The sequence below is a fragment of the Haliotis rufescens genome, unplaced genomic scaffold (assembly GCF_023055435.1).
Source record: "Haliotis rufescens isolate VD_foot unplaced genomic scaffold, xgHalRufe1.0.p SCAF_1, whole genome shotgun sequence".
Taxonomy (NCBI): Eukaryota; Metazoa; Mollusca; class Gastropoda; order Lepetellida; family Haliotidae; genus Haliotis; species Haliotis rufescens.
In genome coordinates this window covers 67,767,670-67,784,005 of record NW_025963779.1, presented here as the reverse complement: position 1 = coordinate 67,784,005, position 16,336 = coordinate 67,767,670, and the positions used below count along the sequence as shown (strand labels likewise).

The 16,336-nt window shown below is 43.2% G+C and overlaps 2 protein-coding genes across 3 annotated transcripts in view; one reads left to right on the top strand and one right to left on the bottom strand.

Annotated features, from left to right (window-relative positions):
* LOC124134091 (integumentary mucin C.1-like) overlaps positions 1–8,028 on the bottom strand; it is a 39,991-nt gene extending 31,963 nt beyond the window's left edge. Inside the window, exon 1 of the mRNA XM_046498734.2 lies at positions 7,487–8,028. Coding sequence (XP_046354690.1) covers positions 7,487–7,551 — 65 coding nt within the window. The 5' untranslated portion in view covers positions 7,552–8,028. The remainder of the gene's footprint in view (positions 1–7,486) is intronic.
* Positions 1,213–16,336, top strand: part of LOC124134092 — a 20,432-nt gene continuing 5,308 nt past the window's right edge. The window contains exon 1 of one of the 2 annotated variants that reach the window (XM_046498735.2): positions 1,213–1,403. The gene's annotated coding sequence lies outside the window, so the exon portion shown is untranslated. Of the gene's footprint in view, positions 1,404–15,773; positions 15,894–16,336 lie in introns of those variants that run through there. The other variant, XM_046498737.2, reaches the window with a different exon arrangement.

Below are 16,336 nucleotides of genomic sequence, written 5' to 3'. Positions count from 1 at the left end.
CACCCCACACCTCACCTTTCCAATCACCCATCCCACCTTCCCATCCCACACCTCACCTTTCCAATCACCCACCCCACACCTCACCTTCCCAATCTTCCATACCCACCCCACACCTCACCTTTCCAATCACCCATCCCACCTTCCCATCCCACCTTCCCATCCCACACCTAACCTTTCCAATCACCCACCACACACCTCACCTTCCCAATCTCCCATACCCACCCCACACCTCGACTTCCCAATCTCCGATACCTCACCTTATCAAACTCCCATACCCACCCCACACCTCACCTTGCCAATCTTCCATACCCACCCCACACCTTACCTTACCAATCACCCACACCTCACCTTCCCAATCCCCCATACCCAACCCATACCTCACCTGCCCAAACTCCCATACCCACCCAATACCTCACCTTCCCAATCTCCTATACCCACCCCACACCTCACCTTCCCAATCACCCATCCCACCTTCCCACCCCACACCTCACCTTCCCAATCTCCCATACCACCCCACACCTCATCTTCCCAAACTCCCATACCTCACCTTCCCAATCTCCCATACCCACCCCATACCTCACCTGCCCAATCTCCTATACCCACCCCACACCTCACCTTCCCAATCAATCCAATCACCCATCCCACCTTCCCACCCCACACCTCACCTTCCCAATCTCCCATACCCACCCCATACCTCACCTGCCCAAACTCCCATACCCACCCCACACCTCACCTTCCCAATCTTCCATACCCACCCCACACCTCACCTTCCCAATCTCCCATACCCATCCCATACCTCACCTTCCCAATCTTCTCCACCCGCCCCACACCTTACCTTACCAATCTCCCATACCCCACCTTCCCAATCTCCCATACCCACCCCACACCTCACCTTCCCAATCTCCCATACCCACCCCACACCTCACCTTCCCAATCTCACATACCCACCCCTCACCTCATCTTCCCAATCACCCACTCCACACCTCAACATCCCAATCTCACAAACCTACTCCACACCCCATCTTCCAAGCCCAGCCTAAAGTTGTACATGTATTTATCCGCAACTCAGTGCAAGTCGTATAAAGTAAGTTCAGGCTCTCATTCTTATTCCAACTAAAAATAAGAAACTCTTTCTGTTTGTAGTTGTTATCAGATTGGCGATCGTCGTTCTGCTTTAATAACAGCCCAGCGCTAAAGAGTAGCTGCACTGCGCAGTACCAGTAAACACACACACATTCCGTAACACGAACCTGGATAACGACGGAATATTCCGTTTCCTTAGCAACCGACTCTGCAGTCTGAGGGGAGTGAATCACCGCGAGGTATTGATTCAGCCAGAGTCGCCATTTTTCGTGGTTCCGATGTAAACAGAATTGGTAAAACCGGATTGTCTCGTTAATAAGGTATGTTTCGTCTGTAAATGTTACTTTCCTTTGTGTGTATGCACGTGCATGACGAGTATAGTTTCTGTTTGAAAGGTATGCTATTTATATCCTTAGTTTTTGTGTCCAAAGAATTTCAATCTTAATTACTTTAGTTGCGTTTTAACGATGCGCTCAGTTTCCCAAACGTTTGTACAACTGAAGTCTTTGTCTGAACACCATATGTCTAAATCATTCACAATTAATATATACAAAGCTTAAAATAAACCATAGATGCTGTATTCATGTAATCAGACAACTGGTGGGCGTGGGGGGTGGGGTATGTGTTGGGGGGAGGGGGGGGGGGGGGGGGGGGGGATATAAAGGATTTCGTGCAGTTTAGCCATGGTTTGTTTAGAAGCAAACAGTTCACATTCCATGAAGGATAAATTTCATAGCGTCATCTTATGAAAAAAACTTGACTAGTCCGACTTCTTTTGTGGGTGATGATGCAGGAGATGTTCAAATAAATATCTTTGTGAAAGGTCGGGACTGCCATAAGACGTTAAATGCTATATAATCTTCGTTGCACACATGCTGCATGAGAGTTTGTGAATGTGTATTTAAGCATTAACGTCCGTGAATTTGTCGTTCATGTCGACACACAATCGATGAATTCATGTAACCTTGATACTTAATCTTGTCACCGCCATTACACTGTCGACATCTCGCCAAAAAGAGGCTGAAAAGTATTCTGTTCAAAGCAGAGTGAACCTAACTCATTACTCCGAAAACACTGCCTACTCAGCTGAAAACTTTCCTCATCGATGAGCCGAAGCTCTCCATCGTTTCATGGGAGTCGGATGTTAAGGTATTCATACCGTTTTCATTTCGTTAATTCACAATTTCTGAAGCTTCTTCCACTTATGAACTTCCTTGATCACCACTGGAATAAACTGATTGCTTTCTGTTGATTGGATTGATGAAATGAGGCGTTTCCATAATGAAGAGTCGGTGCTGCCTTCATAACGAGGGTTGTTATAGAGTGTTATGGTACAGCTGTGGTAGTTTCGGGAAAAGCAAGCGACGCGCATAGTTTTGTTTGTTTGTTTGTTTGTTGTTTTACGCCGTACTCAGCAATATTACAGATATATGACGGCGGTTTGTAAATAATCGAGTCCGGACCAGACAATCTAGTGATCGACATCATGAGCATCGATCCACGCAATCGGAATACGATGACATGCATCAACCGAGTCAGCGAGCCTGACCACCCGATCCCGTTGGTCGCCTCTTACGACAAGCATAGTCGCCTTTTACGGCAAGCATGGGTTGCAGAAGACCTAATCGACCTATCTTCACGTGGGAAGTCTTTGTTCACATTAACAGACAAGTAATATCCGAACCGTGTAGTACATGAACAGAAGCGTTATATGCGAAGCGTGTATCCCGGGTCCTGGGGATAACAGGTTAGTTCGCTATAGCCGATTTAAGATGACGGTATACATCCCGTATAGAGCAAGCTATGGCCACTGTCGTATCGGGAAGATTAACATCGTACGGAAGTAAAAAGAAACAAAATAATTTTTAAAAATATTTTTATATCACTTACAGCTGTTATTGCAACCAAAATTACGAATTTCTTCACACTAAATACGTAATCTGATCGCGTGGTCAGGGTCGGTGATTTGGATAATTGCGTGTCATCGTGCCTAGACGGCGTGCATCGTTGCTCATGTTATCTATCACTGGTCTGCCCGGACGAGACTATGTACAGGCCGTCATATAGATGGAATATTGCTGACTGGCGTTCAACAATAAGCAAATAACATCACACTGAATATGAAAACTAATTCCGGTTCAAATAAATATCTGCTAAAACGAACTCACTCAATTCTATGTGCGCCGCTTGCTCTGCCCTAAACCACCAGGGCGAAACGTTTCTGTTCATGTGAACACATCCGAAATGAGGTATAACATCGCGTCAAAGATTCTTACACTAATAATAAGTAAATGCATGCGCGCGCGCGCGTGCGGGCGGGCGTGTGTGTGTCTGTTACGGACAAATGCTGGTTTTATAGTGCCAGTCGAAGTTTAACAAGGATACCCCACTGAGACACAGTATACTGACAGAGCCGACCAGTCCGTTTTTATCCTCTGTTTTACACTAGGCAGGGTAACAACAAGTACCATGTTTTACCGTCTTTTGGTATGACGCGGACGGAGATTGAACCCCGACCTTCCGCTCTCCGGGCAGACGCTCTATCCACTACACCACATGTGTACAGAGACTACACATACAACGATCTGTTTTCGATTTGTTCGCGGGGTGGGCTACATCCGGGCTTGTACTTCTGTTCCGTGGAGACTGTTCACTTCAACCATTCCCTTGTAAACACGGTAAGGTAGCACGCTAAAAACCCAATTACCACGGCAAGCCTTTATCACTGAACAGGAAGCTCACTAGACAGACATAGGGACGCTTGTTAGGAAAAGAGTATTTGTGGCTCGCGATTTCATCTCGGGGAAAATAAATAACAGTTAAGTAACTTAAGTATGTTTGCGTTTCATCTTGAGTCTGGCATGTTTATGAACTGATTAGGCTATCATTTTAATTTGGGTATATCAGCTGTGTGTGTGTGTGTGTGTGTGTGTGTGTGTGTGTGTGTGTGTGTGTCTGTGTGTGTGAGAGAGAGAGTGAGAGAGAGAGAGAGAGAGAGAGAGTATGTGTGTGGTGTTTTGGAGTGTATGTGGTGTGTGAGTGTATGTCTGGTGTGTATGAGTGTATGTCTGGTGTGTATGAGTGTATGTCTGGTGTGTGAAAGTGTATATGTCTGTGGTGTGTGTGTATGTGTGAGAGTGTGTGTGTGTGTGTGTGAGAGAGAGTGTGTGTGTGTGTGTGTGTGTGAGAGAGAGAGTGAGAGAGAGAGTATGTGTGTGGTGTTTTGGAGTGTATGTGGTGTGTGAGTGTATGTCTGGTGTGTATGAGTGTATGTCTGGTGTGTATGAGTGTATGTCTGGTGTGTGTGTATGTGTGAGTGTGTGTGTGTGTGTGTGTGTGTGAGAGAGAGTGAGAGAGAGAGTATGTGTGTTGTGTTTTGGAGTGTATGTGGTGTGTGAGTGTATGTGTGTGAGTATGTGTGTGAGTGGCGTGTGTGAGTGTATGTCTGGTGTGTGAAAGTGTATATGTCTGTGGTGTGTGTGTATGTGTGAGAGTGTGTGTGTGTGTGTGGTGTGGTGTGTGAGTGGTGAGTGCGCGAGTGTATGTGTGTGGGATGTGTGTGTGTGTATGTGTAAGTGTGCATGTGGAGTATGTGTGTATGTGTGAGAGTGTGTGTGGTGTGTATGTGTGTGTGTATGTGTGTGTGTATGTGTGCATGTGGAGTGTGTGTGTGAGAGAGAGAGAGAGAGAGAGAGAGGGTGTCACGTTGAAGGCCAATTCTTAACGAGTTACGTCCGTTGACACTCCCTGTATACTTTACTTTACGATGTTACCGCACTCAAACTGAGATACATGTATACATACCCGGGAAGGGAGTCTTAGAGACTATACCGTCCACCTGTAAACCCAGCATTAACGCGAGACAGCGAGGAATGCAATGACACAGCAACGAAGCGCCATACGAGGTCGAACATGCAAAGATAAACGTGTGGTCGCGACAGTGGCACAAGTTCTCTAGTTGGTTTACTTCGATGCAATACACCGCAGCGTTAAGATATGACAAACCCATAAGGATCAAGCAGATCATAACTGGGAAAAATCTGGGATTCGAACCACGACCATCTATACATTCCTTGCACGATTCAGGGACGGGTTTCTGTACAACAAATTGCATCGCCTGATGCCTCGCATCCCTCCCTACCCCCTGTCGTGTACCCTCACTAACCCTATACAATCCTTTTTGAAAGTCTAAATATTCTTCACTATAGCCTGTAATAATTGATGATATTCATTTTTAAACTTCAATATTTACGTGATGATCGACACTGGGCCCCTCTCACCCCTTGAGACACCTTCTCGGCGGGTCCGTGTTTCTCAAACATTTCAAAGGGAGCTGTTTGGCAGAAATCTCTATTGGTCTTCTCTCCTGGATGGACTCTGTACACATAGTTATTGAATAGTCGCTCAAAATCGGCCCCCGTGTCTGTGTGACGTCATAAAGCTTCAGAAATACACCTCAGAACCGTCCTGGTAACTATGTTAACGGTGCCTAATCAATTTGGGAAATTGAATTCTTTATCAGGAGATCACAGCGTGTTATCGTAATCGGGTTCCCCTGTTCCCTTGTTCCTCTCGTGTAGCACTCCAGCGTTGGGGTCGATCAGAGACGAGTTGCCACAGGATATCGAAGGGGGAATTATATGACGCTTGCTTCAACTGAATAACATACGTCTGAATTATTTGGTTGCAAGTGGCTGCGTTTTGGAGGTTAGTTTCGCGTTGGTGTTTTGCAGTTTTCTAGTCCCACTGCCTCTGTAGAATCAACGACGAGCAAATAATCAATTTGTTGCGATCTAGGTTTCCTTTGTTCGCCGGATTTGACCGTCTCTCCCACCCGCATCACCGCAACCCCACCTTATCTATCGCTCCATTTCCTAGGGACTGGGAATATAGAGATACGAAACGCACTCCTTATAACAATAGCAAAACCAGGATTCATGGACACGATAGATCCCCAGAATCACCCCATGCTTGTAAGAGCAGACTCGTTGGGATCGGGTGGTCACAATGACCGACCTGACTGAGCGTGTGTCATAGAGACCCGACACAGGCATTCCAGATACATACGATTATGGCTTAGACTCCCGGTTCGCCCTGATTATGTTTCTTGGTTTGTCAGCTCCATACCTGAGCTAATAGGTTTCACCCAAGTGGTAAACGTCTGAGATCTGCATCACTTTTGGCTCTCCTCCATCATCAAGCTGACCGACCTTGATGTAACTGAAATAATGTTCCGGCTTAAACACAACTCACATAGGTGACGTTGTTAAAGCTATTCAACCCAACAGTGAGTGAGTGAATATGGTTTTACGCCGCTTTTAGCAATATTCCAGCAATATCACGACGGGGGACAACAGAAAAGGGCTTCACACATTGTACATCTCGGGAATCGAACCGGGTCTTCGGCGTGACGAGCGAACGCTTTAACAACTAGGCTACCCCAGCGCCCCTTCAACCCAACATACACCGACACGCCATAACAATGTGTCACATTCTTGTTCTTGCGACCTTTCTCTGCTCTCTAACACCCAATGACCTATGCCTGCGTCAATGTTCTCAGGTCAGGGTCTGTGTAACATAACGACGGTGATAGAAACCTAACCACGCGTGTAACCAGGGAAACTAGAGTGTAACTAAGGTGAAATTCTCATAAATTGTCACAATTGGACACATATGCTGGGTCTCTTCCGAACACAGACCTTCTCTGTGAGACGTGGTTATCGATCAGTGGAAATGCATCGATCATGATTATTGCCGTAGAGTAATTTGTGACTTGTGATTAGTGCCTTCCCGTGCTGTTTTTCCTGGGTTGATATCTTCACGAGAGTTTATGTTTTTGCGTGTATTTATTTGTCGGTTTACGTTTTTCCAAGTTTTTGCTTTTTAAAATCCCGTGTATTCGGTTTTTGTTAATTTTCATTTCTTCTAAATGATTTGTTGCACTTGTTATTACGATATTTCACGATGAAAGGATGTTAGTGCATTTTACAGTACTACCCATTTAAAACAAGACAGTCTATCATATCAGTACGTTTTCACATGGCGAGGAAGTCAGTACAAGTCGAGTTTTATAAAATAATGAATTCATGAATAGATGCATAGAACCTTTGTTGCTTTCAGTATTAAAAGGTCATTCAACGATGCTGCGGTTCTGAATTATAATATCGTTCACTAAAAAATGGAAATGGGGACGTACAATAACCACAATGTTGTTATCTTCTGAAACTATATTACAAGGTGTTTAATAACCCCCATTGTCATAATGTTTGCCTTTCAGATTAATCCGCCGGATATATGGGAACTACTTTTCAAGATGGCGTTTGATAAAGACCGAGTATTATCTCTGCAACTGGTTGGAGGTCGTGTTCTGATTGTAATCATCATTGCCATCATCATAACTAACCTTTCTCTCATCGCTTCCATCTTGTGGTCGTCAAAGCTCCGATGTCGTCTACGGAATCTCGCCATTTGCTGTCTATCTGCTTCGGACCTTCTCCTGGGCTTGTTCGGGGCGTCTCTGATCGCCGACAGGTATATCCGAAATGACTGGGTGCATGGCTGCGTGACTCAGTTGGTTATGTTCGTGTTCATGAATCACTCCCAGGAATTTGTCGCCACGTGGTATATCGTGCTGCTTAACATTGATTACATCATGCGACTGTTTAACATTAACACGACAGTGTTATCTTCTCCTGTGAAGACTCTCCTGTACGTTGTTCTCTTGATACTCCCGTGGGCTGCAATGTGCGCCGTTGTCATTCCGATCTACTCCTTCCGAATACACCCGAATGTTCGCGAAATGTGGAGACCCGATTTCTGTCCTCCTATAATTCCTTACAGTCCTTTTGCAACCATGACAACGCTGGGTTTCTTTGTCCCAGCTGCTATAATAATACTGACGTCAGTTGTCATGGTCGTTGTTCATATCATTCAAAAAATGAAACTCGGTGAATCCAACATGGCCGCAAATTTCATTGGTATCCGAGACTCGCCAACCGAGACACTTAGCTGTACAGTCGAACACCCGATGTGTTTCATTATTCCCGGATTACTGACAGTTGCGTTACATTTACCCTTGAGTATATTTCACCTGACTCCTGGTGTGTGGAACAACTATGAACGAGGACTCACGTTATGGATTGTGCTTCTGATAATACGTGTCTCCAAGGCGATGTTGGTGCCGCTATCCTGGCTTACCATTCCCGACATCAGAGCAGAGGTTAAGAATAGTTTCACGTGCACGTGCTGCACGAGACAAGCTTCGGGCGAGGGTAACGGTCACGCCACCTACAGGAGATTTGTAGATGACCAGACAACTCATAATGACGACCCAGTTGTAACAATATCCTGTCGTTGATAACTCAGCAGTATTTGTCTTCCTGAATACCATGCACATCTCATCGAATTTCACCGGTGCCATCTTGCAAACGATACACAATTTGGATTGTGGTATTTGTGATGTGCTGTCAGTAAATAGGGTCAACGTACACCGAAATATTCTACCAAATTGTCAGAATTTGTATTTCTTAATTACTCTGTTGTATTAGCTTTGTTTTATGTGATAAAGGGTTGCTCCAACACCCCCAGCAGATTGACACCATATATTTATCAATCTTTCATTCCTTTTCCATACGACGTTTTCTATTTGGCACTGAGTGTTGATAGTCCTCAAACGAAACATCAATCCATTTTCACCAAACGATTTAAACGTGTGTGTATAATTGATACATTTTACTAACCGTGTAAACTTTAATTTATAATTTTCTTGTAAATATCTACATTTGTTCAACGACTGACTGACCACAGGGTATCTCACCTGGCGCACTGTGGCATAGATACCTATGATATCAAAACTCCAATCTGGATTTCCACCAGCAATAACAAACCGATTTTCTTTGCCAACTTAATCAGTTCCAATACCTACCGTGGTGCTACAGGTGTGGGATCAACTCAGCTGGAAGCGCTCTCAAATGCACTCAAAGGCCAAGGTTGTCCTACGTTACCGCCATGTCAAGACTCAAGAGACGAATTTGCTCAGATCACGTGTCCATGTTGTGCCTAGTTTTAGAGTGTGTACGTCTACATAGGTCAAACGGAGGCAGTGTCATTAACTTTAAAATTGGAATGTGCTGTTTGTGGGACTTAAATAAATAAGTCGCTACTTTTAACAGGTTATGATCCAACGCTCCAACAATCGGTAGCCTTGAGATTTTTTAGGCTTTCACAACGCCAAAACAACGAACTAACATGTGTGTGCAATGCTGAGATATACAGTCACACGAATGTTCCCCGTTGCTGTAATTACAGTTGTAACATTACGTCATTCTCGATAATCGTCCGTATTGTTTTTTATTGATGTTCCATATAAATCTTGTGCATTATCTTTCCAATCTCATTAAAATCAGATATTTTACTTCGGTCTGAAACATCTCTACGTGGAGATCTGATGACACCAGCACATAAGGTTGCGAGCGAACTTTGACCACCCTGACTTCAGTGAACTGTGTGTTAGTTTTGTTATATTTCTAATACGGTTCGCTTCTTTTCAACTTAGAAAAGCCACACAAAACACATACACAGTACGCCCTTGTTTGGTAGGAATGGCATTTCGCCCAGAGACGAAAGAATGTATAAAAATATTCATAACACTATGATAGCGCGGAGCTATTATTTTGCATTCAGAACTCCCCGATCATGTTCGTTTTCAACATACAGAAATTAGATATGCTTGTTTGAATGCTTCGATCACTCGTACCGAGAACTTAGAATCCTCGGCGCTGATTGGCTGATAAGAAAGTTCACCTGACACGACCACCCTTGAATCTGAAACTAGAACGTTTCAGCATCACACCAATCTCATTAAAATCAGATCTTAGTTCTCGCTACGCTAAACAAAGATCTGAGGACATCCCATTGCGGGTCATGTCAGAACGACCTTTCATCTGACCAATCAGAGCATCGCTTATCAGATCATGAAAGTGACGGTTGGAATATGATTTTTGATCGTAGAACCTCGAAAAAACCCACACAGGGTATTCGCACGACAGTTATGAGTTTATGTCTATTCATACAATCAAGACCATCCATTAGCCATTCCAGAATGTTCTATTTTTCAGTTTATATTTTTGTAATCGAGTGAATGTCAAAATATGTTTCGAAGCTATATATGAAACTCGTGCCGTAAAGCTCGGTTAAGCTGCCTTCTGATTGACTATTGTCGACTTCTTGTTAGTCATTCGATTGGTCGGTCAAAGTTCGCGAAAGGTCGGTCTGACGTGACCCGTAATGGTGTGTCCTCAGATCTTTGTTTAGCGGTAGCGTGAATTAAGATCTGATTTTAATGAGATTGATCATCACACTCGTTTGTCCATTTTCTTTCATAACATCATGATTACTTTTCTCCAAAAGATTGATGACATTAATTTTCAGATTTAGAATTGTTTTCAATATTTTATTGCTGTTTTCTACATAAAGCAGCCTTTGACGTGGACCCCCGTTGTTGGCGATTACGTCAACGGTGCCGTTACTCGTTCGATGAGCTGTCGGTGTCGCAGTCTCCATTTCTTAAATTTTCTCAGTATTATGAGAACGTTTTACAGACATTCTTAAGTTGTAAATCATGAACGTATAAAAGTCGTTGAGTGGGGGCACTATAAGAATGAGACGTGTGTGGATATGTTTGTCAAGTTGTTGACGTCTGCTCATGTCTGTTTTACACACGTGGTGACATGTACAGTTATTAGAGAATAAACTATTATTGAGTATTTTGATACGAGAATCGTCAGTTTTATGTCACAACCACATCCCGTGTGTCAGACCAATAAAGTATCTTGTAGCACCTGCTGGGTAAAGCCTCAGTCGTCACGCCAGGTGGTCCATATTCACAATATTCACTCATTCTCATGACATCCTCCGCGGTGTAGTGGAAAGAGCGTCCACGCGGAGAACTGGAAGTCGGTGGTGGGATAGCCACATGGTTAAAGCGTTCACCAGCTACGGTAAAGACCCGGATTCTTTCCCCATATAAGTACAATGTGTGAAGCCCATTTCTGGTGTCCACAGTCGTGATGTTACTGGAATACTGCTAAAAGCGGCCCAAAATAATACTCACTCATCAACTAAAATAGGAGAGAGAGGGGAGGGGGGGGGGGGGGGGGGGGGGGGGTACCTCTTGCTTTCCTCCCTCATCACTTGTAATGGTGCCGAAAAGCGTTACGACGTTACATGTGAAATATTTATTTGCTATTCATTAAAAAATATATTTGCCAATGCTTGTGTTAAACGTTGACTAAATTGACTAAATTGGATCGAGTAGTCAGGTTCGGAGACGTGGTTGGTTGAGTGTCATCGTACTTGCCTTCAAACATCGACTATTTAGTGGGTGAGTGAGTATGGTTTTACGTCGCTTTTAGCAATATTCCAGCAATATCACATCAGGGGACACCAGAAATGGGCTTCACACATTGAACCCATGTGGGAATCGAACCCGGGTCTTCGGCGTGACGAGCGAACGCTTTAACCACTAGGCTACCCCACCGCCCCTCAACTATTTAGATGACACCAAGGTATAGCTGGAATATTGCTGACTGCGACGTAAAGAGGCGTTTCATCCTTTACAGTATTGCCTATAAATATAAATTGTCGTGATAATGACACGTAGTGTGTCCCTTTTTAGGGTAGCCTAGTGGCTAGAGCTTTCGCCGGGTTTGATTCTCAACCTGGGATATTGAGATTGTTTTTTACATGCTGGAAACACTCATCGACTGTAATACGACTTGTGTCAACAAAAGCATTTTCAATTTCAGCAAAAGGCATGTGCATATTGTTTAGTACCAAACCGAGTCTAATTTGTGGTGAATACTAATCCAATGGCAATATATCGTATTTCCTCTCATTGGCGTCACGATGTGTATTTCGGACATACTGAAATAACCTGGAGTGTATCAGACACCTGTTAGAGATCAAGCCACTTTTCTTCCAATTTGGTTTTGACGCGGCGTCTTTTAGAGGAAATACGGTAGTCCATGATTCATCCTAATAGCCCATTCTAATAGCACGTCAATAGGGAGCATGACAAGTCTGTTCAGTTTTTGTTGCATTCTGGTCAATATAATTTTTGGAACACAGACATCTTTACTTCCGAAACTGGTTCTAATGTTATAAGTACTACGAGTTACCAGTTACCCCAGCTGTCGAAAAGATATCGACCGTCGTCAACACTACGTCCCGTACTGAGGATGTTTTAGACCTTCGGAAGACATTTAATATTTAGGAAAAGGTCAGTTCCACATTCTTGGCTGAATACTGGATTTCAGGGGAAGAATATTGGTGCTCAGTACCCCATGATTGTTAACAGGCCGCCGTGATATACTGGAATATAGCTGATAGCGAAATAAAACAACATTCAAGCACTCACTCGGTGAAATATAGGATATATGAGTCCTGAACTATAATTAGAAAAATTATCAATAGAAGACGATAAGGGTTAGTTTGATATCCGTGTCAGGGCCTCAGTGTTAAAACAATACATTGTGCTTCTTTTTAAATTAGGGGCGGTCGGGTAGCCTAGTGGTTAACGCGTTCGCTCGTCACGCCGAAGACCGGGGTCCGATTCCCGAAATGGATACAATGTGTGAAGCCCATTTCTGGTGTCCCCCGCCGTGATATTGCTGGAATATTGCTAAAAGCGGCGTAAAACCATACTCACTCACTCACTCACTTTTTAAATTAACTACATAATGTAATTGTTTTCTTCAGAATCTTTCATGCATGATATATGGACGTGCACAAGCCTATTATATCATTACAGCGGCCATTGTGAATGGTGTAACGGTGCTTGTCGAGTGCCACTGACCTATGGTATTTCCCGGAATGTCACCCCGAGCTAACGCTGGTTTCAACAATAGGATCTCAAGCGCGTATAGGTTTTTGGGGAAGAGAGTGTGTTTGGCTTACCGCCGCTTTTAACAGTGCTTCTGGCGTGTTAGAATGGTGTGGGAGAAAGCCTGAAGTCAGGCAGGCCTGAGACGTTTACCACTTCGGCAGAACCCGAGACCATGTGTATAGTGAGGACATACCTACAATCACAATCAGTCCGATTCTGGGATTCGAAGCAACGATCATCGGTTCCTGGTACGCCTGGGGACGCAACTCTGCACAGCGAATAGCGGCCACCTGTTCCCCCTTGTGGCAAAGAAGGGACGCTTAACAGTTAACATAGCCTAATCACCCGATCCTTTTCTTCGACTTTTAAGTAAAACATAGGTTACTGGCAACCAAACCTACCTTGGAGGATGATCTGGTTCTAGACCAATGAGCAAATAAAGACATTGCTTCTGTAAACCACAACATACTTGCTCCAGAATCTCAAAGAGTAACGAAAATCACCCGGTGGCAGACTTTGGGATTTCAAAGAAGTGCACACCAACAAAATCAATCAGTCTAAATTGATTGAGACGAGGCTTCTTGCCCATACTGACAGAAGCATGCGAGTGGAGGCGTGTGTGGACCACCATTTCATATTCGGTCGACCTATTCATTCTGTCATCAGTTCAATACATACAATTGCTTTCCGATTTCAGATTTTCCATTTTGCGAAACGTGAGGTAAAATTATGTTTCAAGAACTGCCTGTTCACAGTTACAGGGGCACAATTGGTTCATACATATTCATGATATAGTCAGTAGTGCAAGCGACCGCTTTTAACAGCCAGCTTGTGACTATGGACAGGGTCTGTGGCTCTTATTTATTTGAATATGTCGGTAATTATCGTACCCATGCTTAAAGGTGAGGTGAAATTGGATTTAACGTCGCGTCCAAGATTATTCGATCATATAGCGACGTGCATGTACGTGTGTGTGTGGCTGCTTGTGCTAGTCCGGATTGATGCCGATTTATAGTGCTAGCTCACTGAGATACCATGCCGCAGTTTAACATGAATACCTCACTCAGACGCAGTATACTCCGAGCCGACCAGTCCTTGTTTTAGCCGCCAGACAGGGTAACAAGTACCATCTTTTAACGTCTTTTGGTATGACGCGGCAGGGAATTGAACCCCAAACCTTCCGCTCTCCGGGCGGACACTCTACCACTAGACCACGGAGGCGGTTGTACCCATGCTTAAAAGTTTCGTAATGTAACAATTTGACATTTCCCATGGTGCAAAATTTGTTCTTATCCTACCTCGTTGAAGAACACTTTCTAGCTAACCTGGCTGAAAATAAAATGAGCTTAAATGTCATGGCATGCTTGATGGTCGTCCGGCGAAATATCTTCAGAAATCACAGGACCATTGAAAGTGAAAGTCTACATACCTGCCCCCACCAATGATGAACTCTAATTGTTCAAGAGGTTCGAATCCGGCAGCCATATTGAAAACGCTCTTGATCACCATTACAAAATGTAATTATTATTTAATTAAAAGCTAATGATGGAGCACAACATAAACGTGCCGTTTTTCACATGTTCAACATTCCATGTGGCCCTGCTGAAAATAATTTGTTACTGTGTCGGACGACGGTTAAATTTGTGCTCATTCTAAAACATATTTATATAATTATTATATATGTAATAATCAGATTTATCATTTTCATTGTAACCTTAGCACCAGTAGTTATCATGACGGACTGTGGTGAAACATTGTAAATATTACTTATAAAATAGTTTAAACATATTATATTCAACTTAAGTTGAAAGGGATTGGTAAACAGGCCTAACTGACTTATGTAAATACCGCTCCCCTGTTACATAATTACATCTGTGTTGACATCCAAACTTTAAGGTCAAGAAGCAATAAAAATCATATGGTAAGAAGACCACTCATGTTACCAAGACTACAGTCATGCGTATAAGCTGAACATATCTTTATACTTAATGTACAAACCTACCACTATTTTCTATAAAATCATGGACAGACATAAATATGATGTGGTTAACATCTCTTGTTAACTCCCTGTTATCATACAATGCTGTTTTCAGATCAAAACCGATCCGTGAAGATCCGGGATAGAATAGGTCTTTAGCAACCAATGCTTGCCGTAAAAGGCGACTATGCTTGTCGTAAGAGGCGACTAACGGGATCGGGTGGTCAGGCTCGCTGACTTGGTTGATGCATATCATCGTATCCTAATTGCATGGATCGATGCTCATGATGTCAACCACTGGATTGTCTGGTTCAGACCCGATTATTTACAGACCGCCGTCATATAGCTGGAATATTGCTGAGTACGGCGTTAAACAACAAACAAACAAATCAGATCAGATCAAAACCCTTTATGTAGTAGTACACAGTGCTTCTAATGTTACGATATGTAGGACAAGCAAAGAGGAAGTGAAGCAGTCTCCAAATAAAAGTGGATCGATGCTCATGATATTAATCACTGGATTGTCTGGTCCAGACTCGATTATTTACAGACCGCCGTCATATAGCTGTAATATTGCTGAGTGCGGCGTTAAACAACAAACCAACCAACAACCAAATAAAAATCGCACTGACATGCTGAAAATTGCGATGCATCAATGCATTGTTAAATGTGACAGCACAACTAAGTAATTTTTTGAAACATTTAAGAAACAAATGATGTTGACACATAAACTGATTCATCTCGTCGAAGCCTGTACATACTTCAAAGGCTATATTTGCAGCTAAATAAGCATATCCGGAATACACTATAACACACTTGACCTTTGAAAACAATCATAAGTACGAATGAGTCATTATGGCGAATAGCTGCCTTGCAAACTATATCTTCAATTAGCGGCTGCTTATGCATGAAGAGTGTGATCCTCGCAGTGGACTGTCTACATTATTGGTGAGATTTTCTCATTTATGTCTTATCCTAGTAGGACCTTGAGCATGTTAAGTTAAGATTGCATCCCCAGAGATAACAGTAATACATTTGTCTTCTTTACTTTACAAAACATCGGGAATGGAATATGGTGTCCATCAACAGCAAGGGCATTCCATTCAATCTGCTTTTTGTTTTAGACATTCTCCGTGTACGTTACACTGAAGTTTCGTTTACAGTGTAGCACATACGTAATCGACGTAATAAGCGCCCGGGAATATTATTTTGGTGAAAAAAAAACAGAGTTGAAAGATAAATTTTGTGGTTTATGCTGACAGCCTGAAATGTTTATACAAGAGATATATTTTTCCAGAATTAATTGCCCATAGTTAAGGGTGCATATAACACACGAGTGCGTATTATACGCGAATGAATAAGTCTTGTGTACATTGATCAATCGGAAGGGG